Source organism: Heterocephalus glaber, unplaced genomic scaffold, assembly GCF_053883595.1.
Source record: "Heterocephalus glaber isolate CG9 unplaced genomic scaffold, H.glaber_assembly_v1.0 deba00001465, whole genome shotgun sequence".
Taxonomy (NCBI): domain Eukaryota; kingdom Metazoa; phylum Chordata; class Mammalia; order Rodentia; family Bathyergidae; genus Heterocephalus; species Heterocephalus glaber.
In genome coordinates, this window is record NW_028258312.1 from 5,748,227 (window position 1) to 5,773,697 (window position 25,471).

Below are 25,471 nucleotides of genomic sequence, written 5' to 3' on the forward strand. Positions count from 1 at the left end.
CTTCTATTAAGTATACCTTATCTTCTCTCTACAGACTGTGATTTCTTTGAAGGAAAATTAACTAATATTTCGGCACTTTAACTAGTGGGAAGCGAAGAATTAAGATTGTAGATACAAAGGTGCTATAATTGTATTTTAATCAGCTTATTAAGTACAACATGAACATGTATCAATCAACTAACATTTAATTTCATGGTCTATGATTCAAAACTTTTCAAAAGCATTACAGTACAAAGTTATCGGCATTTACCTAACAATTCTTTTCCAATTTTGTTTTAACTCGTGTAAATCATTTAAATGTCATATGACAATTGTTACATGTCCTTACAGACTGAGAAAAGGGGATAATTAAGGATTTTATTAAGATACAAATATTTGTTTGAAATTTAGCTTTCTTGCAGGATATTACCAACTCAGCCTATAAAGAAAAAGAAAACCTTATATCTACATCTATGTAACACAACATAAATTCTTTTAATTTAGGGTACTAAAAACAGAAATTGTTCAAAAAGTTTATTTCAAATATTTCTATACCTAACAGACATAAATAATGAAACAAAATAGAGATAAAAGGTTTGTTTTAAATTGTTGTAGAAATGCAAATATATCCCTATAAATCTCATTTAGAAAGTAAAGTGCTTAACTGCACATTCATTTAAGAGTATTCTACAAAGATTTCCCTCAGAGTCATATTGTGACTTGGAATGTATATATATATTTTTTTTTCTCCTATTAGAACAGTGATTTTTTTATGATCTGAATGATTCCATTTTTCACAGAATAATTCATCAATATTCTATTTTTGTTAAGGAAGAGTGAAAATTATTTTTAAAAGTCAGCAGGTTCTTTTCTCTAGCATTTTGCTTGACGGCAAAAATTGTTTTAGTTTTTAAAAATCTGCTTTTGACCATTATTTTTAACTCAAGTGGAAAAGGGCCTGAAGGTAAGGGTCATTAACATCTTTTACTAAGGCAAAAAGATTCAACTATGGTTGCTAGGATACCAAGAGAGATTCATTTATTGCAGTCAGAAACAGTTATTAGGGGTGTCCTCTCACAAAACAACATACTAAGTACAGCAAGAACCATAATGTAAACAAACAGAGAAAAATCTAAAAGACAAGGGTAATCCCTGCCCTCAAAGAGCTTAACACTGTCTGTTGCTAGTGTATAAAGTACAAAGTGCATTTTAAATAAGATTTTTTTCAAGAAATAGAAATACGACATCAGAGAGGAAGAAAGTCAAAGAAAAACAAAGGCCAAGGAACAAATCAAGTGTTTCACCCGAGTATGGAGAGTTAAAATCATTAGTTCACTGACTTACAGAACTGAATTGCAATTTAGTACTATGTTCCAGGCATTCCACACACATCAGTTAATAAGACATAGTTCCAGCCCTTATTCACCCTACAAGCCAGTGAGCAGACCAAGGACAGTGCTATAAATCCGTATGCCATTGTGTATGTGCAAGTGTAGGCGTGTGTGCAGCGTGCAAATACGGTAGAGAAGCATGAAGACAGGTAAGAGAAGACCTTACATATTCAGCAATTACTACTCTATGCCAACTATGGGCTAGGTAATGGGAATAGAGTTTGACACATGGTCTCTGACACTCACGCTTACTCTAGTCAAAGATCCAAGACAGGGCCAGGGATTTAGCTCAGTGGTTCTGCCGCCTGCCTCGCAAGCGCAAAGTCCTGAATTCGATACCCGGCACCAAAGGAAAAAAAAAAAAAAAATCCAAGAAAACTGAAGGCGATAACACCAATGCCCCTTGCTACTTGTGTAACCTTGGCAAGTTTCTCACACCTTTACCATGAATAGTGACCCAATCTTCAAGGGTTATTGTAAGCACTGGATGTTTATAAAACATTCAACACCCTGTCTGGTAAACCACAGATTTTACTAAGTGCCTACGTTACAGAGTAACAATGAAATTGATGGAAATTAGGGATGGCAGAAAAGGAAAAGGATAATGAAAGGTTTTTTGTTTTGCTTTTTAAAAAAAGAAAAAAAAAAAAAGGAGAAATGGGCTACAATCAAGTGTCCAGATCTAAAGTTATACATTATATTTTCATAAAAATACAAAGGAATACATGCCAACAAGCTACTGGGAAAGAATATAAGTCAAAGACAAATGCATACTGAGAGTAAAGAAAAAAATTTCAAAGTACCGAGGGGAATTATGGTGCTCTGATAGTAATAACAAAATTGAGATATTGAGAAAAGGAACAAATAGAAGCATAATGAAGTCCTTCAAAAGAAGTCTTCAGAAACACATTCACAAAAAACACTACAATTCAATTCACTAGGTATTCATGCTGCGCTATGTCTTCACAGCACAAATATCCACATTAAATCACCTGGCCCACTATAACTGTAGCAATTTCCTCTTACCTTGAAGGAAAAAAATTCTCTAGTCCCAAAGAATAAAAGCCATCATATGATATAAAATAACGTAACAACAGTAGCTACTGTTGTACCATGCATGAATCCTTTACATTTCACCCTTTAAAGGAGCTACTATAATCTTGAGTCTACCAGAGAGAACACAATCTCAGAGGGATTAAATACTGTAACTTGCCTAAAGTCATCTAACACTGAGAGACAGGGCTAGGCTCATTCCTATGCTGACTGGCTTTGACACAATGAACACAAAAGCTACTCCTAACCACTTCTCCATGTCAAGATTCAAACTTCCCCATGAGCACCTGCCTTTTTGAAGTAGTTTATAGACAGGAAATAATTCTCCCATGCTATATTTTACCCCAAGCAACTAAAATGAACTATCAGTATCTTGAAATGTGTACAACTTTCACCTACAAAAGCTAAGTCCTTCTCATGTGTATCTGTTTCACAGTGTACAAGTACTATCTTTGAATGGTGCATAATTTGATAAAATGAGAATACTGAAATACAGTGACATGAAAGGAGTGTATCACTATTAATACAGTGTGAGCAGTGGCCTCTACTGGATTCTCACTAAAGAACTCTGGGTCTATAGAGGGCTTAATAACATCTAGTTTCTGGAGTGTAATTTTACCTGGGTCATTATGGGAATGAGGGACGACAAACACTTGCAGGGGCTCCGAGTCCCATTCATTAGCTTCATACTTAATGTCAAATCCTTGCTTCCACACTCCACCATCTGGATTATCAAAAGGAATTAGATTGTAAACATCCAACATCTAAAAGAAGAAAAAATTAAGGTTTAACCATTATTAATTCACACTTGGTGTTGACAAATGTTCAAAATCCCTCACTGCTGCACTCTGCATATATATTTTATAAAATAAAGCAATTTCTGTAGAATTGAAATTTAAGGCATAAAACATTACCTACTATTCAATAGTTTAAAAGGCTAGTTGTGCTACATAACTATCCTGAAAAATAATCCCCTCCGTTTTTATCAAATATAATTTCATTCAATTTCTTCTCTTTCATTACTTCCAATACAATTAATAGAAATTTAGAGACTGAACATTAGTTTCTCACGAAATTTGCTTATGAAAAAGTAGTTCAGCATTTTTAAATATAGTACTGAAAACAGCTTTTTTTAAATTTACTTAGGTCATCTTTACTTTATAATCAATCTTATATTTTTAAAATCTATACCTGAAAGAAAATGTATCTGCATTGTCTATCTAGCACATGTCATGTTTACCTTTTTGTTCTAAAAATAAAATTATGACAGGGTCAACTTGGCAAAATCATTTCAAAATAGAGGAAATTTTTAATACTGAAATTTAGCTTTTAGGAATCCAAACTTTGGGTCGGGGATTTAGCTCAGCGGTGCTGCCGCCTGCCTCGCAAGCGCAAGGTCCCGAGTTCGATCTCCGGTACCAAAACAAACAAATAAACAAGAATCCAAACTTTTTTAGAGCTGGGCTTGGTGGCGCACACCAATAGTCCCAGCTACTCAGGAGGCTGAAGAAGGACATTCCCTTGAGCCCAGGAATTGTAGACCAGTCTGGCAACGTTAGCTCCTATCTCAAAAGACAAGTAAACAAATAAGCAAATCTTCTCTAGTTTTTCCATGCAGTATTTCTTCTGGCTAGTAATCTAATTCCGACACAAAGGAAAAAACACTGCCCAAAAAGAAGTATCTACAACTTTACTTTTGGTCTTATATTCTCCAAAATACTAAATATGACAAAGAACACAACCAATCATTTATAAAAATTTAAAGTATGTGAAAATTAGGCTATAAAAATTACAGGCTGCAGATGGTGCATTTTAGTATATATATAAGTTACAAAAACATTAAAAATACCAGAAAATTAAACAAGAATAATTACAAAGTACTTTAAGGCAGCAATCTATCTCTTGATATGTAATTCATGCCTTTAGTAAATAAAATAAAACTCTCCCAAGGATAAGCGAACAAATCTTTGGGAACCAGGAGGGTAGAAGAACAAGTCAGCAGTCTCTGCTATTCTTCCTGGTTCTTTCTCTCAGCCCTCAACTACCTCTGCTCTCCCAGTATCCTCCTGCCTCTGCCTATGCTCATGATGCTCAGCAACTCCCTTCTATCCAGTCCACGTTAAGACAGGAAAAAAAAAAAAAAGCTTTGCTGTTCCCTTAGCATGGTCAACAACACTTGGAACCTAAGTACTCAATAAAACCCAAAGTGAGGGCATACCTCACAGAACAGGTATGTCTGCAAAGCACAGGGTTAGGGTCCTGTCGGAACCTGCCCACACACTAGCTAATGAGGATACAGGTGCAAGACTTGTCCCAGTCCTTAGCATGGCCTGTGAGCCACAGCCTCAAAATCAGATCACATTCTGTGCCCTAGGAGTCACCGGAAATGCCCACTCTAAAGCCAAGCTTCAGGCCAACTAATTTTGTCCATCTTTAAAATCTTCACTTCTTAGGGTCCTCCCATAGAGATGTAGTTTCCGGTCTAAGGCAGTTCGCTGAGTGCAATGGAGGACAGTAGGAGGAACACAATAGAGATAAGAAAGACAGAAGTCCTTTCTGACCCAGGTTTTCAACTCCTTACCCTCTAACAACACGGTTTTCCAAATGAAATACAATGTAAGCCAAATGGGTAATTTTTAATTTGCTAGTAAAATGAAACAAATGAAATTAACTTAAAGATATATTTTATTTAATCAAATAAACAGTAAGAGCAATGCTCTTCTTGTGGTATCCAAAAGAAGGTAAGAAAATCTCTTTGGCAAAATTAAACCTTTAAAAGTTTACAACTGTTACCCAAAGTAAAAATGGAAAGGCATACAAAAAAGACATACCCACAAGAAAACTGAAACAAAATTACAGAATTTCATCACCAAAAAAAAAAAAAAAAAAAAAAAAAAGGAATGAAGTGACTAATGAAATCACTTTGCAAAAAGAAAAGCTGGAATCCAGAGTATGAACAACTTACCAAGGAAGAACCCACACCAGATCAAATCTAAAACCAAAACAGAAAAGCCTGTGGTTATTATGAGCGCCTACATTACCTGGACATCGGGATCCTGGCTTCCCCTTTGTGAAGCAAAGAGGCAATCCTTAGGGTCGACCTGAAGGGACACCTGTGATGGCAGAAGACGAGAGTCTGCACCTTGGCTGAAATTGCCTGGTGAGCTTTTCGAACCGTCCTCCACAGACTCACTCAAATTGATGACCGAATCTCTAATATTTGAGATGATCTCATTATTCTCAGCCAGCAAACGCTCCAAATGGTCTATTTTTTCTTGCAACATTGAGAGCTGGCCCTATAATAAAAAAGAAAAGGGTAGCTATATGAAACACTAATATAGCTCTGCTAAGACACATATTTTTTTTCTTAAGCATGTGGCTGCCCTCTTGGGCAGAGCCACTCACCCTTCACTTTCTACCTTTTTAAGTGAAATCACACAAAGCATGAATACTGGCAGGATTGAAATACCAATGTACAGCAGAAAATCTTCTCCATAGCTTCAATCTTTGTTTAATCATATTTTTAAATGTGTACAGAAGGAACAAAAATATTCTGGGATTTATGTTTATATTCCCCTTAAACTCAGTCCTAAAAGATCTTTGGATCTCTGGAATCACTAGGCACAACATAATATTATATTCAAGTATGAAATATTAAATGTAACTTTAATTGATTTGAGTTACAAGAGTCAAAAAGTATGAACATGACAAAGATCATTATTACATCCCAACCTGTTAACACTAGTGGACAATCCTAAATAAGAAGTATCATCTACAGAAACATCAGTTCGTCAACTTTTTTTTTTTTTTGGTACTGGGGATCGAACTTGGGACCTTGTGCTTGCGAGGCAGGCATCGGAACCACTGAGCTAAATCCCCAGCCCCCATCAGCTCTTAATTAGACATAAACAGTGAGCACACCCCAAGTAACCACAACGTGTGTCATTCAACTGCTTTTACAATGCTGAGTGACTCTCAGTTTTTTTAATTGATCCTTACACTAAGAGGCTTGCTGTTTCTATAACACAAATTTTTGTTATAGAGTAATACCTCAGCTTATGAGAACAAGGATAATCTTCCCCCATTCAACCTGATATCATAGGTTCCAAGCATACAATAGGTGCTCCTCTACTTGTCAAAGGGCCCTCAGGTTTCTGGAGTATAACAGGAATTCTTTAGTGAACATCCACTGTTATCAGGCATAAGGCTACAGTAGGAAGATAGATATGCCTCAGATATGCCCCTGTGTCTCTGAATACATAGGGCTATATTATAATCCAACAGTCTGCCTCTACACCATAGAAAGTTTACATTAAGGTTTTAAAAAGTAACTACTGGGCTGGGGATTTAGCTCAGTGGTTCCACCTGCCTCACAAGACCTGAGTTCAATCCCCAGTACCAAAAAAAAAAAAAAAGTAACTATCTTCATGGCAAACAAATAGGTCCAAATATCTATCTCCAGGAAATAAAAAGAAGGCAAAAAGAAAGAAAAGAGAAAATATCTAAATGTTTAAAAATAGATTGGTCAAATGGTAGACCTGCATCATAAAATAGTCTTTAGTTACTAAACTCTTAGACATATTAATCTTTTAAAAATATAAGGGAAGGTATCTTCAGGAAATAAATTGGAGAGATTCTAAAATAGAATATATAAAAAAAAAGCATTTGTATGATATAACTTAAAAAAATACATGTGTATCAGGATAGTTAAAACTAGTTAAGGATATTTACACTTTTTTAAGCCTATTTTGAGTATCTGTTGATTTTGTAATGATGAGAGGTATAAGAAATACACTCACAGGTTACTGGTCAGTTCAACAAGGGAAAGGACAGAAGTTATTAGACTGAGATCTTCTAAGATAGGGCCAGTTATCCAAGCAAACTATGACAATATGAAGAGACCAGCAAAGAAATTTTAGAGTAAGAAAAAATTAGACAAAAGTAGCAGCCAATTATTTTGTTGGGGGGCAGGGAAGGCACAATACTTGGGATGACTATCAAAGCCCTAGGGCTAGAGAGGCAAGCCAGCCATGTGCATCCACAGACCTCCCTACTTCAAGGCATGCCACAGATACAGCCGCAGGTTTGTCAGAGCCAGTCCTGGAGTGGTATATCACCAAAAGGAAGAACTCTGAAGCCTGCTCATCAGCACATACAGAGACAGGAAGTGGGAGGTTTTCAGCACGGATCTCTTCCTGCAAGATAAGCCATTTTCTCTAGTGACAAACAAGAGACTACACACCAGCTGAAAACGGCACAGCAAAGGAAACTTGAGGGGAATTCAGCAGAGAAGCTACTCAAGTATGAGGATTTCAGACTGGCTAAGCAGCATCCTAGTACAAACTCTTCTCCATAAGTACACATCAGGGTTGGTTAAGAGTCATTCTGCATGGTAGGACCAAAGAGGGTTCTCTGGCATAAGGCAAAGTTCAGCTCAAAGGTGCAGAAGGATTTGAGATTCGAGTACACTGCTAACTAATCTATATGTATACGTCTTTCTAAACAGACACATTCACAAAGGCTGACTGGAACAAGGGAAGGGCAAACCATCATTTGTTGCCACATCATAGACTGTGGCTTTCTGAAATCATTTCTGATAAATCTGTTGAATTTTTCCAATGAAGAAGACAAAAATCCCCTTCAGTGCTACCATTTCTACTGCAGCAAATAACAGAAAATCAAGTTTATTCCAAGTAGAATTAGAACCCATTAATTTGTCTTGCCTTTAGTAAAGTTACACATCTCTAGAAAATAAAACTTCAGTCTAAAATGCTGTCATTTCAGAGCTTCTAAAGATGCCACATTTTATCTCATACTTAGAGCATTCCATTACTACAATTTTAATACATGAGTGCCAGCTTTTAAAACATTTCTCCAGATCTTTCTATACTGTGGGGAAAAAAAGATCATTTTGGAACCAAAACTCCCTATAACTTAATAAATACACTCTGAGGATGAAGGGGCTCTCTCCTAGGAATATTTTTACTATAGCCTTGGTCCCATAACCTACGGATATTATTCAAAATAAACATTATAAGATGTTTCATGAAGAGGGGTCCTAAAGACATGAAAAACAGACTTTCAATCTCACTGTACCTCTAAGGACACAATGAATGACTGGACCTGAAATTGTGTCCTGAGTCAAGTGCATGGAGAATTGTGGCCTAAGGAAATGTCACCATAATGGTCTAAAATCATTTTTTTAAACCACTTTATGTAGTGGAATAAAGTCAGATCCCTCTACACAGCCAAAGTTCTTGACATACATCTCATAAGCAAATTCTGTGCTTATGACAGAGGACAGGTGTGACCTTAAAACGATGCACTTGAAGTCAGCATTAAAGAAACAAAAATCATAGATAATATTTCAATTATGCTGATAAGTCAAAGAATACTGATAGCAATATTGAAAAAGTCAATTTTCTGTAAGGCTAAAAGATCACTTGTGAGAAAACCACTTTATGCTTTGATTTGCTAATCAGTTCTACAGGGAGGCCAGGAGCTGCACTGCTGAGGAGTGGGGAAGAAGGTCATGTTTGATTTTCTCTGCTAATGGAGAAAAAAAAGCTGCACAAAAAAATCACAGATATCAAAGACACCTGAGAGAGCAAATTCAGCGTCAACTCCAACGAAGAATAGGATCGGTATCCACTCAGTCCCGTGAACAAAATCAATGACTGTATCTACAGCTAAATCTAAACTTATTACCTAATTATTTGCCCGAGGGAGGGCACCAGCTGCTGGGGACTGGAGCCACTGTAATCACTCATGTGCAGCTGAATTTGCACATCTCCTTCCTGTTGGTTACAACTGAAAAATGTCTCTTTCCCCTCCTGCCCCAAAGGCCCATGCTGAATTCCAGTCTCGTCTCTGAACTGCTCAGAGGCTTTGTTCTTTTCATTAAACCCTTTCAATGCTTTGCCATCAATCGTCCCTTCCAAAAACAATTCATGCTTAGCAGGATAACATGTTCTATTATACCAAACTATCTTTCTCATAGGGCAAAAACAGTCAAATATCACCAGTTTCTTAGTCTATGAATCACATATTATACTGTACATTATACTCTATCTAACTTTATAAAAGTCAGTCAAGGGCCGGGGATTTAGCTCGGTGGTTTTGCGGCCTGACCCACAAGCACAAAGGCCCGAGTTCGATCCCCAGTACCAAAAAAAAAGGTCAGTCAAACTCCTATGCATCTCTGAACCCCATGGGATAGAAGATTCAGGGTGTCAACCTGACTGAACTAAAGGATCCACACAGCTGCTACAGCGTTGATTGCTCTCAAGGCTTTAGCAGGCACTGAGGTCCCTTCCCCCTCTCCTGAAAGGGAAAGCCAGGTGGCCTGGCATTGATTAGCCTGAGTGGGCGTGCCCAGGTGTATCTGTGAGGGTGTTAGCTGAGCAGCATGGTGTGTGGTGTGCGTCAGTGGACTGCGGAGAGGATCAGCCCACATACCACCCAGGCAGCAAGAGGCCTGGCTGGAACAAAAAGGCAGATAAAGGGCAAAGTCCTGCCCTCTCTTCCAGAGCCAGCACACCCTTCTCCTGCCTCTAGATGTCAGAACTTCAGGTTCTTTGGTCTTTGCACTGTAAAGCTCACACCAGCAGCTCCCAAAACTCTCAGGCCTTCGGCTTCAGCCTGAATGTTGCACGATCAGCTTCCCTGGTGCAGAGCCTGCAGACAAAGACTGGGCCAAACTGCCAGTTTCTCTGGTTCTCCAGCCTCCACATGTCCCACTGTGGGCCTTACCAGCCTCCATAATCACTCTAAGTAAGCCAATTCTCCCCATAAAGCCTGTCTCTGTCTTCTGTGTCTCTGTCTGCCTCTCTGTCTCTCTTCAGAGTTCTCAAGATTCATTACATACCCCAACAAAAATACCCCACGGTCTCTTCCACGTCCAACCTCTTCATGAGAATCCTGGGATTATCAGGAGTCATTATCCTTCCTGCGTTACAGGCCCCCAATTCATTCACGTGCCCATTCCAATCAGCACCTGCACGTCGCTCTACCAAAACTGCCCTTGTAAAGTCCCCAGGGCTGCCCATACTTCACACCTGATGAGAAGCACTGTGCTGGGACCTTACTCATCATCCAAGGAGAGTGTGGTCCAGTGAAGCGGACCTTCCTCCTGGGAGCAGCATTTCCTTCACTCATCCCCAGTACAACATGCCCTTGGTTTTTTCCCTGAAAACTGTTTATCAGTCTCCTTTGCTGTTTTTCTCTCTCTTCCACCGCCAAATGTGACAAACCCTCAAGGTTAGCTCCTACACTCTATTGCCTCTGTACAATGTCTAATATGATCTCATCTACTCCATGATTTAAATTCCATGCTTGTACTGATGTCTCCCATACTTACACCTTCTGCTGGAATCTCTTCTCTGAAAAACAAATCCATACATTCAAATGCCTGCCTGACACCTCTGTTTGAGCTTCAAACATAAGTCCAAAAAACACCATTTCCCCAATGTCATGTAACAGCACTCCAGTCTCCACTAAGTCGCTTTCATCTACATCTAATTGGGCACCTCCCTCCCTCACAGTGTTCACACACCCAACCTATCTGAAGATTTTTCCATTCAACCTCCAACATACTCAAGTCAGCCTGCCTCTGCCTCTGGACTCCTAACACCGTGGTCCAAAGGCACCCACCATCTCTCCTAGCCTAGGGCCACAGGCGCTTCATTGATGTCCCACTTCTTGCTTACATCCTTCATCCACGCTACTTGGCTACAATGCCTTTCTTAGCACCCACTGCTGGTTCCTCATCACAGTTAGAATAAAATTAGAACACCTACATTCCACACTCAAACACTCCCTCTGGATCCATAAGGCTGATTCATTCTCTCTCTCTCTCTCTCTCTCTCTCTCTCTAACTTGGCTTCTCCCTAATTGTATCCCAGTTCCATGCCAGCTCCTCCTCATCCTCACTCCAACTCAGCACCCTGCACATATGCTGTTTATACTGCTTCAACTTTCGCCCCAGTGCCACCTCTGCAGTCTTCCCAGCCATCCTATCCCAAATGTATCTCCTCGTGTTCTTCTCCATCGCAACTTTTGTGTTGGCTATGCAGAATTGGTACATTATCATCTATTTTATTCATGTACTGCTTCCGCCTTTCCATTATCAAAAGAATTTCTATGTTGAGAAGAAACACTATAGCTATTTTGTTCCTCCTCATATGCTAATGGCTAGCACAATGCCTGGTACACAGGAGATCTCAAATGTGTACTGGAAGAAAAGGGGAAAGAAACAAAAATAATGTCATTATTAAATTTTAAATTTATTTTGGGCACATCACTCCATACCAAAAAAAAACCTTTAATAATTTATAAGACACAACAATTTTTTAAAAAGAAATATTTTAAAATCTTCATCAGACACCCCCAAAATTAGTAAGAATGGAAAGTCCCAATAACAAGGGGATCTTTATGAAGTATCTAGAAAATGAGGCAGACCTGGATCTGTATTTGGCCACAGAAGAACAATCATCACCTCACGAGCAGACCAGAATACATGGTCTCCTTCCTAGGACAAAGAATACAGTCCAACCAAAAGTTTTCAACTTGCACTATCCATAGACTAATAAGTTACGACAAGCTAGATTTCCACCTGAGAGTTTGGAAAAAGAACCTCAAGACAATTCTGGAATGTCTCTGACCATGGTAGTGATATAAGGTCTATATTCAATCAATTCAGGCTTCTAGTTAGGAGAACTTTGAGAAGAAGCATTAATTACACGTTTATTATACGGCAATGGCAGCACTCAAAAGGAACAATTTTACCCCAACAGCTTTGTATGTATCTGAGATTCTTGATCTATCTCACCTTTCATTTATGCTTTTTACCCTTCAAATCTAATTCTGTCAGACTCAGCATTATCATTGCATGGCATCAAGATCTTTCTGTACTGAATATGTCCAAATATAAAAGCAAATAATGGTAATTTTTAATGACTTCTTTTACCAGATAAAGGTAAAGACACTTTAGCAAAAGTTAGGGGGTTTTTTCAGTATTTTATGTCCCCAACTTGTAAATGAGTTCCGTCCTGGGAGAACATTCATAAATTGGATTCTTTTGTAGGTCTAACAAAGTGAGTCTCATACAGTACACCTGTGAAAGTTCACAACTCAAATGTTCGTAAGTTGGGATATACCAGGGATTGAACCGAACCCAGGGCCTTCTTACTGGGCTACATTCCCAGCACCTTTTTGCAATCTTTCTCGAGACAGGGTCTCACTAAGTTATCAAGCTGCCCAGGCTGGGCTTGAACGTGCAATCCTCCTGCCTCAGCACCCCAGAGTACTAGGATTACAGGTGTGCACACCTCACCTGGCTGGTTCACATTGTGTTCCAATCCTAGCTTTGGCACTCTAGGTCATAGCTGTGTGACCTTGAGAAAATAACTTAGCTTTTCTGAGGCTCAGTTTCCTTTTGTGCAAAATGCACATGCTGAGATCTTTTGCTTGGAATGGCTACAAAAGAACCTGGCACCAGACCTGTCATCAAATAAACATTCAACAAGTATGACTAGAGCTGCTGCTACTAGAATAAAAGAAGGGCTTTCTAAAAATTGCCAGGAAGGATACAGTATGCACCTACAGAAACAGTATGTATCGATTATGATGAAACACCAACTAAAGCCATTTCTGGCTGTACTACCTAATGGCTATGCAACCCTGGGCAAGTTACACATAACTTTTCTGGGCCTCGGTTTTCCCATCCATAAAATGGGAACAATTAATACATAATCCATAGGATTATTATGAGGATTAAGTTAGTTAGTATATTCAAATCAATTTAAATAGCGACTGCTGAGGCAGCAGAATAATGCCTACTCAAGTCTGGCCCTGTCCTGATCCCTGAAACTTATGAATAGTTATCTAACACAGCAAAAGGAACTGCACTAGTGTGATTAATTTCAAGATTTTTGGACAGTAATAAGATCATTCTAGAACATCCAGGCAGCCCCAAAGTAGTCACAAAGGTTCTTATAAAGGAAAAGAGGGAGACAATGGAGTCCAACCAGACTAGGGAAAGTAAGGTCAGGGTGATGCAACTGCTGGAAGGGGCCTTGAGCCAAGGAACTCGGCTTCTAAAGGCTGGAAAAGGTGAAGAACGGACTCTAGGGCCTCCAGGAAGGAATGCAGCTCTGCAGACATCTTGATTTAAGTCCAAGAGGGCCTGCTTCAGACTTCAGACCCCAAGAACTATAAGATGATACATTTTTTTTCTTTTAAGCCACTAACTTTATGGTGGTTACAGCAGCAAGGGGACACTTACGCTTCAAGTCTGTGAGAGGAAGTCCACCCCAGTCCCCTTCAGAAGAACTGGACAGCTGTGACCCTACACAATACAGCAATGAAAGGTGAGGCCACCACCGCGTAAGCTGTTTCCCAGGGGCCTAACAGGTTTGGGCCTGTCTCCAAATAAAGCAGCCAGGGAAGGAGAGCCTCAAACTTCATGATTACAAGCGATTCCCAGGGAAAGAAACACCAACATCTTCATCTCAGATGCAACGATACAGTCAATAAATAAAGTGTCCTAAAGCCACTCTGGAGCTCTGGTGGGACAAGGGACATGACAGGCAACTGCAGTTTGCCAGGGAAAAGCCATGGTGCCACTGACCAGGGCAGTGAAGATAAAGAAACAGGAAAAGATGTGACGCAACAGATGGACTAGCAATCCATGAAGGAAAAGTGGCCTCTTAATATGTTGCTTGGGGAACTGAGAGGATGATGTGTGGTGTTTCAAAGAAACAGGGGATAACGGGGGAGAAGCAAATGCAGGGGGACATTTTGTGATCCCCAAAGGTGGTATCAGTGGACATGCAAGCTGGAACTCAAGAGAGAAGTTAAGGCTGAAAACAAACTTGAGCGGTCAGTATGAACATGAATTTCAAGCAATGGAAACCAATAGGATTACCAGAGTATGCACAGATCCACACTGTATGATGTTAAATGGCTCACCAGGCAATTCTCGAACATCCTAGATAAGAACCTCCATATCCAAGCTAAATACAGGCACTGCAATTGGAAAGAGAAGGTCTGTATTTCCAGCAGGGCAGCACTGTTCTGGCCAAAGTCCCTGGTCAGTCAGCCACTATTCAATCTATGCAGGAAAATCCTATTTAGTCAGATCTCAGGCACTTAACAGGAAGGCTTCTGGGCTTGTTAAAATGACAAGTATGTCCTCAAAGTGGACATTCCACCCCTAAAGATGTTTAGCGTTGAGGCTAAAAACAAAGCGAAAACTGGGGCTGTGGCCACAGCACCATATGTATCCTCACCTCTCCACCAATAAGCCACAAGCCACAGTTACAAATGATTTTCTAGTGGTATTTTTCCAGACCTAGGACCTAACATGCATGAATTTCTTCCAAGGTCTTGTCTTTGCGCAGCCACTTGTCCATTCAAAGACATAAATGCCCTCACCATGTGAGCGTAAAGAATACTTAATTACACAAAGCCCTATCCAAACACACAAGCAATACAGTTTGCCCCAGCAGATCACTATTCATAAATCTCACACCTACCTAGGTATGACGGTAACAGAGGCTGCTCAAGTGCAGGCAGAGGGAGAAGAGTGCCAGATGACCGTGAGAAGAGCTGGGACACCCAGTGTGGCCTGGCAGGTTACTCAAGAACCTCGTGACTGCACCTGGGCCACCGCTCAGCAGCTGCCCGGCTCACTACAGAGGAGCTCTCATCTGGAATAACAGCAGCCATCCTCTCACTGGCCTCCTCCAACACTCTGGTTGGGGCTCTGGCTGCTGGCACTTTCTGCTAGCTGCAGGAGACAGCTCCATTTCCACCTTATGAGTTGCCAGATGTATGTTTAGACTGAGAGTACCTGGCCCCTCCAGCACCAGACCCCCACACTGTTCGGAGAGGACCTCCCACGGGCAGTGTTTCAGGCACCAAGCTATTGTATAAAGTGAGATTCTGCAAAACAGATCCCCTTTTCAAAACCATTATTGGAAGAAGGGTATCTGAATAGGGCAAAATGCCTGGATTAAAAATATTTTAATAAAAGTTTTATTATTTACAAATCCACCTAATAACTACAATTACGTGGCACTAAGCAAATTAACTATTGAATAATAAAATTCTTTCTTTAATTCAGCACTTCCCAAACTGTTCTATGGAACACTACTCTTTTACTACAGAAACTTATTTTAACTATAGTGATTTTTCTTCTAAAACTTATTAATATATGCATATTCTGATATTTAAGCACTCTCAGGTAACCTGCACTCCACCCAGGAATCTGCATCAAAGTTAATATGATGCACTTTCAGGCAGCAAAAATTCCTAAACAACCATGGTCCTGTGTTACATGTCATCTAGTCAGTGACTGCTGGTCATGCTGGAAATCTACGCCTGTCTTCAAATCAGTGTAATTATGCATTATCCATCTACACTACCTACACTCATCCCCACAGATTAGTGGGAAATAATGTGTCTTACAATTTGCTGACAAAGTTCTGTCAACATACTGTAATTCCACACAAGTAATTTTGAGAAACACAATTTCAGCGTAAAAAGAGAATAACTGTCAGTAATACAAAAAGCCAATCAACCTAAACAGTGTTAGCCTATTAAAATAAATGCAACTGGCATGCCTGAGATAGTTTTTCATGCAGAAATAGTTTGGGGGAGCCTCTGAAAACAGGGTTGTACTAAGCAGATAAGTAGGTTCTCTTTCAATCATTAATCATTTCCTGAATGAGCCCTTTCTAGTCCTTACAAGCAGAAGACAGGTATTAAAGCAACTCCATATGAATTAATATAAAATCTGAAATTCCTAACAATGTTTTGCAAGACCAAAGATACCAAAGTTTTATAATTCTTTTTCCTACTACATTTATAAACATCCATCTGAACCCACTGGTCTATAAGGGCGACATGGGATAGTAAGTAATATTAACCCACACATAATATAAAAGGATACAATACGAAAACTTTTAAATGTCATACCATCCGCTATAAAAGAAGTTTTGGATACAAATTTCTTGAGTTCTCAAATTTTTTTTTTTTACAACTTAACAATTATTTTGTTGAATCTTTTTCCTTAAAAGTTACAGGAAATACCTTGCATCTTAAGCACTGTCATCAACTGGCCCTACAAGTTTTCAAGAAGCATGTCTGAGTCAGGCATGGTAGTGCATGCCTGTAATCCTAGCACTAGGGAGGCTGAGACAGGAGGATTGCCATAAATTTGAGGCCAGCCAGGGATACACAGTGAGTTCAAGGTCAGCCTGAACTACACAGCAAGACCCTGTCTCAGGGGGGGGGGGGGGGGGGAGAAGAGAGAAGAGAGAGAAGTGGCTCTGGGTCAAAGGCAGTTCTTTTTTTCTCAGTTTGACTACCAAAGAGTCATTTAAGGGATTATTCTCAGAAATCCATCTGACCTTCAGAACAACCTAGAGCTATAAGTTCCTTATTTGTGATCTTTATCAAATCTCTCTCTCCCTCTCTCTGCTATTTCTCTCATATCCATCCCTCACACACAAAGAGTAATCTATGTTCTATCTTACAACCTAGAATAAAAATAATTTAGTCCCATAGATGGTGCTGAAGATGAAAAGGGTCTTCCTAAGTCTCCTACTGAAATGCTTCTTTGAAATCCTTCCTTAAAATAATCTTATCTTTTCTTAGATATGCGGATCCTTGAGTTGGTTGCAGAGAAACTGAATACAAGCTGCCTTATTCTATTAACATCTGCTGCAAAATAATCTTAATATAGGAAGTGCAGCTTTTGGCTATATAAGAAATGCACTTGGGCTCTGCTCTTCTCACAAAGCACAGTCCCCTGAGTGAGCTCATTGTTCCTCCACTCTGAGGACTCCCAGGCCAGCATCTCCCTTCCTTGACCTCTCACTTCAGCCTGTTTGGTATCTCCACTAACATCGACTTCATCATAACGGCTTTTGCAACCAGCTTGTCTTTCAAACTGTGCGTCTGCAAACAGCACAACCGATCTCCAGAGCCCTAAAGGGAAAAGGTGAAAAGAATATTTGACTCTAGCCACCCATATTACCCTTTATCAGATCTGCTGGAAAGCCCTGGTCCTTCTTTCTCATTACGAAATGTCTCCACAGCACTCCCCCTCTCAATTCCAGCCAATTCAATACTGCCTTATGTCTGTATTACCTCAAACAGATTCTCAGCTGCCTTCCTGCTTCGGAGTCTTCCTACACACTGCTACCAGAATAATCTAGATCGAATATTCTCTTAGCTCCCTTCCAGGTCTAAAATTTTCTACAAACTCAATTCTCTAACACTGCTTTTCTCAAGCAGCTGCCTCGCATACCTCACTACCATCTAACCCATGGCTCTTCAGACTAACTCTCAGAACAATTTACTGTCTGATCCCAAACTACCACGTTTTCCCAACTACTCTTTCTAAGCACCAAAGATGGATTCTAAATCCAGCCTCTCTCCTCAACTCTCCTCAAGGTGGCAGGCTCCTTCTGGATCCCATGACTTCAGAAGCACTGTTATTTACACTAGTTATGCTCTTTCTCCTTCAAAGTCCAATCAGAAAAGCTTAGCTTGTCTCTTTTCTTCTGGTCAGCCTAAGCTAGGCCATACCAGAACTTAGTTCTGTTTCTAAATCTGTTTTAAGGCCTTTGCCTTAAGAGTATAAAAGCATGGACTATTGTCTTATTCTTACTTCCTGTAATCCCAGAACCAAGAACAGTGCCTAGTCCACTATAAATTTCTATCCTTTGGTAATAATTAGCATTTATTGAGCACTTAATATGTGCCAGGCATCACTCTAACCTCTTAAACTTTTTTAATGAATAATTAAATAGCTCTTAATTGTCTCCAATTGCTTCACATATGGGAAAAACAGTTCCCAAAATAATTTAAGACACTTTCAATGCAAAGAAAATATCTCCTGGGTATCTGTCATAATTTTTGTAGAACTTAACACACAGTAAATTCTCAAATATATGCTTGGGATAATACATCAGAAAAGCCTTTGAATTACAGGTTAGAATGCCTGTCCCAGGTATACTATGACTGAGTAAACTGCTTACACAGCTCAGAGCCCTTATCTGAAAATCAAAGACTAAATTAAATTGACCTGGAAGGACCCCTCATATTCTAAAATTCTACATCTAATGTTTGCATATGTATGACTTTTCTTGGATGCCGGTGACTGTTAAAAGAATGTTTTACTGGACTCTAAAAATGCTAATTCAGGACTTTTTAATGTAGAAAGTGATTCTGATGATGATTCATCACCTCAAGCTTCCATATCCTCTAGTGCCCCTCAGATAAAATGCTGCCACCAAGGCCAAGACCTCTACATTCCATATTCCTCCACACCTACAGTCTAGAGGAACAGCGAGAGACTGCCACAAAGGACATCTTCAGCCCTATTGTCCTATCCTGGAAGGAAATGGGCTTCCTACAAAAAAAAAAAAAGAGAGAGAGATATAATATTACCACCCCCGGAAGAAATAGGGCAATCTAAGTAAATATTAATTGAGAAAAACAATAAAATAGTAAGACTTCATACGTTCTATCCTGAAATGTCAAAAAGACAAAATACTGATGTGTGCTGAGTTGTAAAACTATTTTTAAAATAATGAGATTTGATACATAGGACTCAGTAACTTCCATTTCCTCTATCAGAAGGGACAAGGAATTAGAAATAAACAGGAAAAACAAAAAGCTAGAAAAGGAAGCCAAAATCCAGATGTGAAAAAAACTGAAATACAGCATGATTCTTAGCAGCTGGAACATAAGAGACTCCACCTGCACCGATGCTTAGACAATTTCCTTCAAGTGGAATATAAATAACAATCCAAGGTTATTCACCCTTTTTTGATATCTGATCCAACTACACAACTATCTGACAGAGTGAATAATATTTACATTATCATAAAATTGAAAGTATTATTTTTAACTTTTTAACTGACAAAAATTGTATGCATTTAAAATGTAGCTTTGAAATGCGGTATACATCAATTAACATTATGTATTATTTCCCATTACTCATTTTTTTGTGATAGAAACCTTGAAAATCTGCTGTTAACAATTTTCAAGAACATGCTACATTGTTATCATCTATAGTTACCATGTTACATAATAACTTGGATTTATTCTAACTGAAATTCTATGTCCTTTCTTGATCTGCAACTTTTATAACCAATCTATAGTCGAGTTATGTAAGATTCAGTCCTAGAATGAAATGTAGATGATATAGGTTTTGTGGATGGAAAATGAGAAGGAAGGGAACTGAGCGGAAGAAGATGAAGTGTCAACCTTTTTGTGACATATGGTGGGGAGTCCCAAGGTTATGTCTGAAGTTAACTAAGAAAACAAATGCCATTATATTATAAAAAGCTAGTAAGATATGATACAGAACAATTAAAAACAAAACTAGTTTTTAAAAACTTGGAAAGAGGAGGAATTCCTCATCTTTTGTAAAGGGAAACAATAGTTTAAAATGTACAAAAAAATGTATGATATAGAAATTGTCAAGGTATACTTTTCTATATCATTTGAGTTTTTATTTCTATGCCCACTTACACTTCTATAAATGCCTAAGTGCTTAAAAGACAAAAATCACTGGAAAAGTCCTATCTCTCCACACTCGGGATACAGGACAATGTGGCTCACCAGCAAGAGCACTACATAGGGCCAGATCTGACATCTGCTCTATTCTTTGAAAAAGCATTTAATTTTCTGGACCTGCAAAGGAAGCCAGTGGAAAATCTATTTACATGTGAAAAATGCACCAATAGCATGCATTTAAAAATGGACAAAAACACTTACAAACTCAACACTAACCTTAAACAGTACTCAGTGAGATGCATTACACCCATTTGTTTCAGTCCAAGTGGACAGCAATTTAAATATCATACTGCAATCTCTCAGGACACAAGAAGAAAGTGACACGTAATCTTTAAGAGTGAAGAAAATGGTGAAAATGAGCAGGAATTAATTAGTCACTGATATGGAGAATAGCAATCCTGCCAACAATCTGGTCGTTCTCTGGCTCCAAGCTGGGCAACCCTCAGGATCACACAGAGCACTGCCAATGCTGTCTTATAGCTACAGTTTATGAAGAAGATATCCACACCTGGGATCTCCTTCCGCAAGACTGGCTAACCCAACCAGTCAGATTAGGCTCTGAGAAATGAAGCCATCTGTGGACTACAGCAGATTCAAGACATTTTAAAGTCATGGGGTTTCCATTCTGACCACAGTTCATGGCCCAGAACCCTCACTCCCAGAGTGGTCCCACAGTGAGAAACCCTCAGGTGACAAAAGAGAAACACATTCAACACAACACATCAAGCACTCCATGCTCTAGCATGGAACTTCCCCGAAGGATATTTGAATTCTATTAAAACGTAGATAGCACAAGTTTCAAACCAGACTCTACAAATTTTGACCACTGCTTATTTAATAACTGGTTTATCACTATTTTCCTTGTTTGCAACTAACCTACCTTTGCTTAAGCAGATCTAACCATACTATTTGCCTCCAAAGTTAACGATAGAGAAATATACTTTAAACCAAGCACTGGCAAACTTTTTTTTTCTGAAAACTACCACAGAGTAAATATTTTAGGTTTTGTGGGCGAGACACTTTCTGTCCCAACTATTCAACACTGCTATTATAGCATAAAGCACCCTGAGATGATTCACAAATGAATGGTCATGGTTGTGCCACAAAACATTATTTAACCATTTAAAAATGTAAAAGCCATTCCTAGACAACAGCTCTACAAAAACAGACGGCAGGCCAACTTGGCTCACAGTTAGCTGATTTAGGTAGAGTTCAAGACCACAGGTCCTGGAGAAAGAAAGATATTTGCCAAGAATTGCACTCTTTTTCTGCCTCCACCTCCACCCCCCTTTCTTTAAAAAATGCCACTTATACGACAAAATGAAAGGAACGGGAGGAAAATCCCTTCCCATTTAGTTTTACAATTTTTTTCCCTGATTTTTCTCATCTCAAAAAGGTACACACAATGCAACAGCCAGAACCACCAAAGGATTACACTGAAAAAAGTAAGACAGCCTGCCTGAGGAGACTTCAGAATTTCCAATTATTTTTGCATCTGATTTTTATACTACCTTATAACTTATCAATGCATCTTTACTTCCTATGCTAAAATGCAAAGAATATACCTGGACTAATGCCAACCTCTAATTCAGCTGGTAGAAAGTAAATGACGTTCTATTTACTATGATCTGACCATGTTTTTCTCAGGATATGTATATCTAATAGGTAATGATTTTTTTAAGAAAACAAAGCTCCATTACAATAATGTTTTTTTCTCTTTAACTTGTATTTAAACAATCTATCCCCATGTTTTCTGTAACATATTGCAATTTATAATCTTAAATGTGTAAGTGAATTTTAGACGCAAAGAAAAAATACAGTTCGAGCATTTAAAATGCTAATTATCCTTTTGATAATTAGAATTAAGCCTTATGATCACATTTTCCTAATATTCCAAATTCTGACAAAGTGCACTCACTGGGTGTAAGAAAGAGGCCTTTGGCTAGACTGCAACCTAACTTGATTTTCAATGGGGAAAATTTTTTCTCCCAAGAGTATTTCTCAATATTAGGAGACCTTTTCTATTGCTGGAATAGGGAGAAAAAGCAAGATGGTACTGGCATACATTGTGTAGAAGCAGGGGTGCTGCTGGACATACCACAATGCACGGCCAGCTCCCAACGCCAAAGAACTCTCACGCCAAAATGTCAATACCAAAGAGGTTGGAAAAAAAAAATGGGCCAAAGGAAGCAAAAGGCAGAATAGACATGTTCTAAACCAAACTGCTTCAAAATCAATCTCTTTCTTAGTAAACAGTAGGTTTGATTTAGAAATATAGTAACACGAGGTATTAATCTGTAACATTATCTTAACTCTCTCTCAGAAAACCTGTAAGACCTCAAGAAACAGACCTCATTCAAGTCCAGTGATTTTCTTCCCCCTCACAAGGCAAATTTAGCAATACTCAATAAAGCATAAAGTATAAGTTCTTGTATAGCACAACTGACCCTCAAAACCTATTTGAACCTAAACATAGTTTCAACCTTAAAATTAGCAGCTGGGCTTCAAAACTGAAACAGAAACTCATTACAGGTCAAATGTTCTACTTCCTCTCTTGATCAGCCTATTAATAACTATAAAAAGAAGCAAAATGACTATTTTAGAATTCTCTTCCTTCAACACTTGTCCACGAACATTCTTTTACATGAACACCTGTAAGGCCCACTGCTGTCAAGAACTTGACCACTAAGACAGAAGGAGTCAAAAATCCATTGATGCCTTGACTTTGTAAGCCAGCAAATACAGACTACCAGAGCTGTTGAATATCCTACGATTTTCTTAAAAATTTCTCCATGGAAATAGTGAAACTGCAAGGGAAAACTAAGACCACTGAATGAAAAAAGGCTAAAAATAAAGCAGATAATCAACCAAAGTCATTGAACAGTACTCTATTACTGCTAGGAACATTGTAACACTTCAATCTTTCAACCACAAAAAAAGGTAAGTTATAACAACCATCACAAAAAACCAATTGTTGACTGCAAGTAAAAACAAATAAAAGTGGTCATTTTTAATCAATGTTCTCTGATCATAATCCAGATATTCCTTAATGCTAATTAATGAGTACCAGAGCCAACCCAGTGGTCATTTTTAATCAATGTTCTCTGATCATAATCCAGATATTCCTTAATGCTAATTAATGAGTACCAGAGCCAACCCCTTCCAATAAATACCATCACCGTATCCCTGTGACAAAAGTATTTATCCAGGCTCTGCTAACAGTCTTGATCTGCAAACAATACATTCCAATCAACTAAAAGATAATTAAAACCTTCAGACCAGATGCATCATGAGAGTCTGGCTCTTTGGGTCTTAGGAAGCTTGGGTCTCAGAGAAACACACTGGAGTCTCACAGGACTGATGACTCAGGAGGGATGGAGGCGACAGCCTCAACAGGATTTAAAGATCTTCAATCCCTAATTCCTGGCTGCCACCATAGTCAAAGCTCTGTCACTTCCCCAAAGTCACAGATCGCAAACGCTATATCCCACAAAATACTGTATCCCGCTGTATCTACCACACAACCACGAACAAACCCAGGCAAACAGTGTGAGTCTTTAGGGTGCTCTGGAGGAAGAGGAGAGAGATTATACTCTTTTTCTATGTCATTCTTAAGAGTTGCAGATTTAGAGGAACAAGAAAAAAAAAAAAAAACTGGGGAAATAGAAACAAGGCCCTACTTGTATTTTTTCTCACCAATCAACTTTCATCAATATCGATTGTGTTGGACTCTTAAAAAAACTACAATGCTATAAAATGCTATAAAGCACTTAAGCACATTTCTGTATGTGTATTATAGTTTCAGAATTAAAAGGTTTTTTTTAAAAAAAGCATAAATCTTCCTATCTTCAGGTGGCTTTCAATCAAATACATAAAGACAGGTTCATTTTTTGCTTGATAAATGTTATCTGAGTTCAAAAATAGTCTGAACTTTAAAGTTTTCATATTTTCTATTAGAATCTGAACTTCTGCAGAGACTTTCAAGGGTTAATGGTAAGCTCAATGGTCATACACTACACTAGTTATTTAAAGATTATTTATTAGGGCTGGGGATTTAGCTCAGCAGCACTGCGCCTGCCTCCCAAGCACAAGGTCTTGAGTTCAATCCTAGATACCAAAAAAAAAAAAAAAACAACCAAAAAAAAACCCTAAAGATGATTATACAAAACCTGACAATTTTCAATTCTCAAGGTCCAAACACAAGGCAATAATAATATGTATTATTTATGTCATAGCAAGCAATGTATGAAGTCTGCCTGTTTGAATGAAGACCTTCAGGGAGACCTTTACAATGCTTCTCCATTCCATCCGCTCTAATTCTCATAAGCTACCATAAAGCATTTTCAGGGCATTACATCCTGGTCGCTCATCTTGAGTGGATTTTTTTTAGCTGAGATTTATTAACCCTGGAAAACAGACACAAGCTAAAATTGTAGGCCACCTGTTGCCTCCAGCCGTCAGACACATTCCTCCTGGAAGCACAGGGGGAAAGCCCTCTAAAGACAATCCTAAGAGAAAGACAGCTGCTCCAGGAAGAGAAAGCAGAGCACCCTGAGTGGATCCACTCTTGCCTCAGAATCTGGCCAAGTGGTAGAAGACACAGTCAAGGGAGGAAGGGAAAAGGCCAAAGGTCCAAATAGATGGCTCTCAATCGAGCAAAGGTCCAAACAGACTGCTCTCAATCGAGAACGGTCTTTAAAAACATCCTGCTTACAAACTGAAACTGACACCTTACTGAAGTTTCCTCTTCAATGGAGAGAAACTAAAATGGACAATTCAGAGTAACTCAGTACCTTTCTAGATACATTATTCTACTAGACACAAAAAATGACAAATAATGACTACCTTAGCTCTACAAAAACTCAGGAATTCAGTACCCAAACTTGCCAAAGAAATGTATTAACCTATTTTTGATATGGCTATTGTTGTCATCAAATTAAGGCTCACTGAAGCAGTGGGAAAACAAAGAATCAACTCACATGCTGGCTGCTATGCTGAATAATAGTCTTTATAATAATGTTTAGCTAGCTGGGAAGCAAGCTAGAAGATATTCTGGAAAGATAGAAATCTCAAGCACTAAATTTTCAGAAAAAGGATCATTTTCATTATGGTTTCATATGACAAGTTTTTTAAAGAAACAAAGAGTCAAAGCTAAAGTGCCACAGAGCAACATGCTTTATATTCTACATCAGATCTTTCCACAGGCAAGATGCCACACCATGGGCAAAGAATTCCTAAAAGTCAGAACAGGATGGTGGCTAAAAGCCTAGACTCTACCACAGGCTGCCTGTTCATATCTCAGCTTTTGCTGTGTGAACTTGGGCAAGGTAATTCTCTGGGCCTCAGTTTCCACCCCTACTGACTGGTAGTTGTGAGAATCAAGGTTATCATATAAGACTCACTGGCTAATGGTTAACACGTAAGAGGTTCTACTTGGCGATTCAGTGACTCAC

General features: G+C 38.8%; 1 protein-coding gene across 1 annotated transcript in view; it reads right to left on the bottom strand.

Annotated features, from left to right (window-relative positions):
- Man2a1 (mannosidase alpha class 2A member 1) overlaps positions 1-25,471 on the bottom strand; it is a 170,146-nt gene that overhangs the window by 142,280 nt on the left and 2,395 nt on the right. The window contains exons 2-3 of the mRNA XM_004841766.4: positions 5,465-5,719; positions 3,043-3,187 (exon numbers count right to left, since the gene is read on the bottom strand). Coding sequence (XP_004841823.2) covers positions 3,043-3,187; positions 5,465-5,719 — 400 coding nt within the window. The remainder of the gene's footprint in view (positions 1-3,042; positions 3,188-5,464; positions 5,720-25,471) is intronic.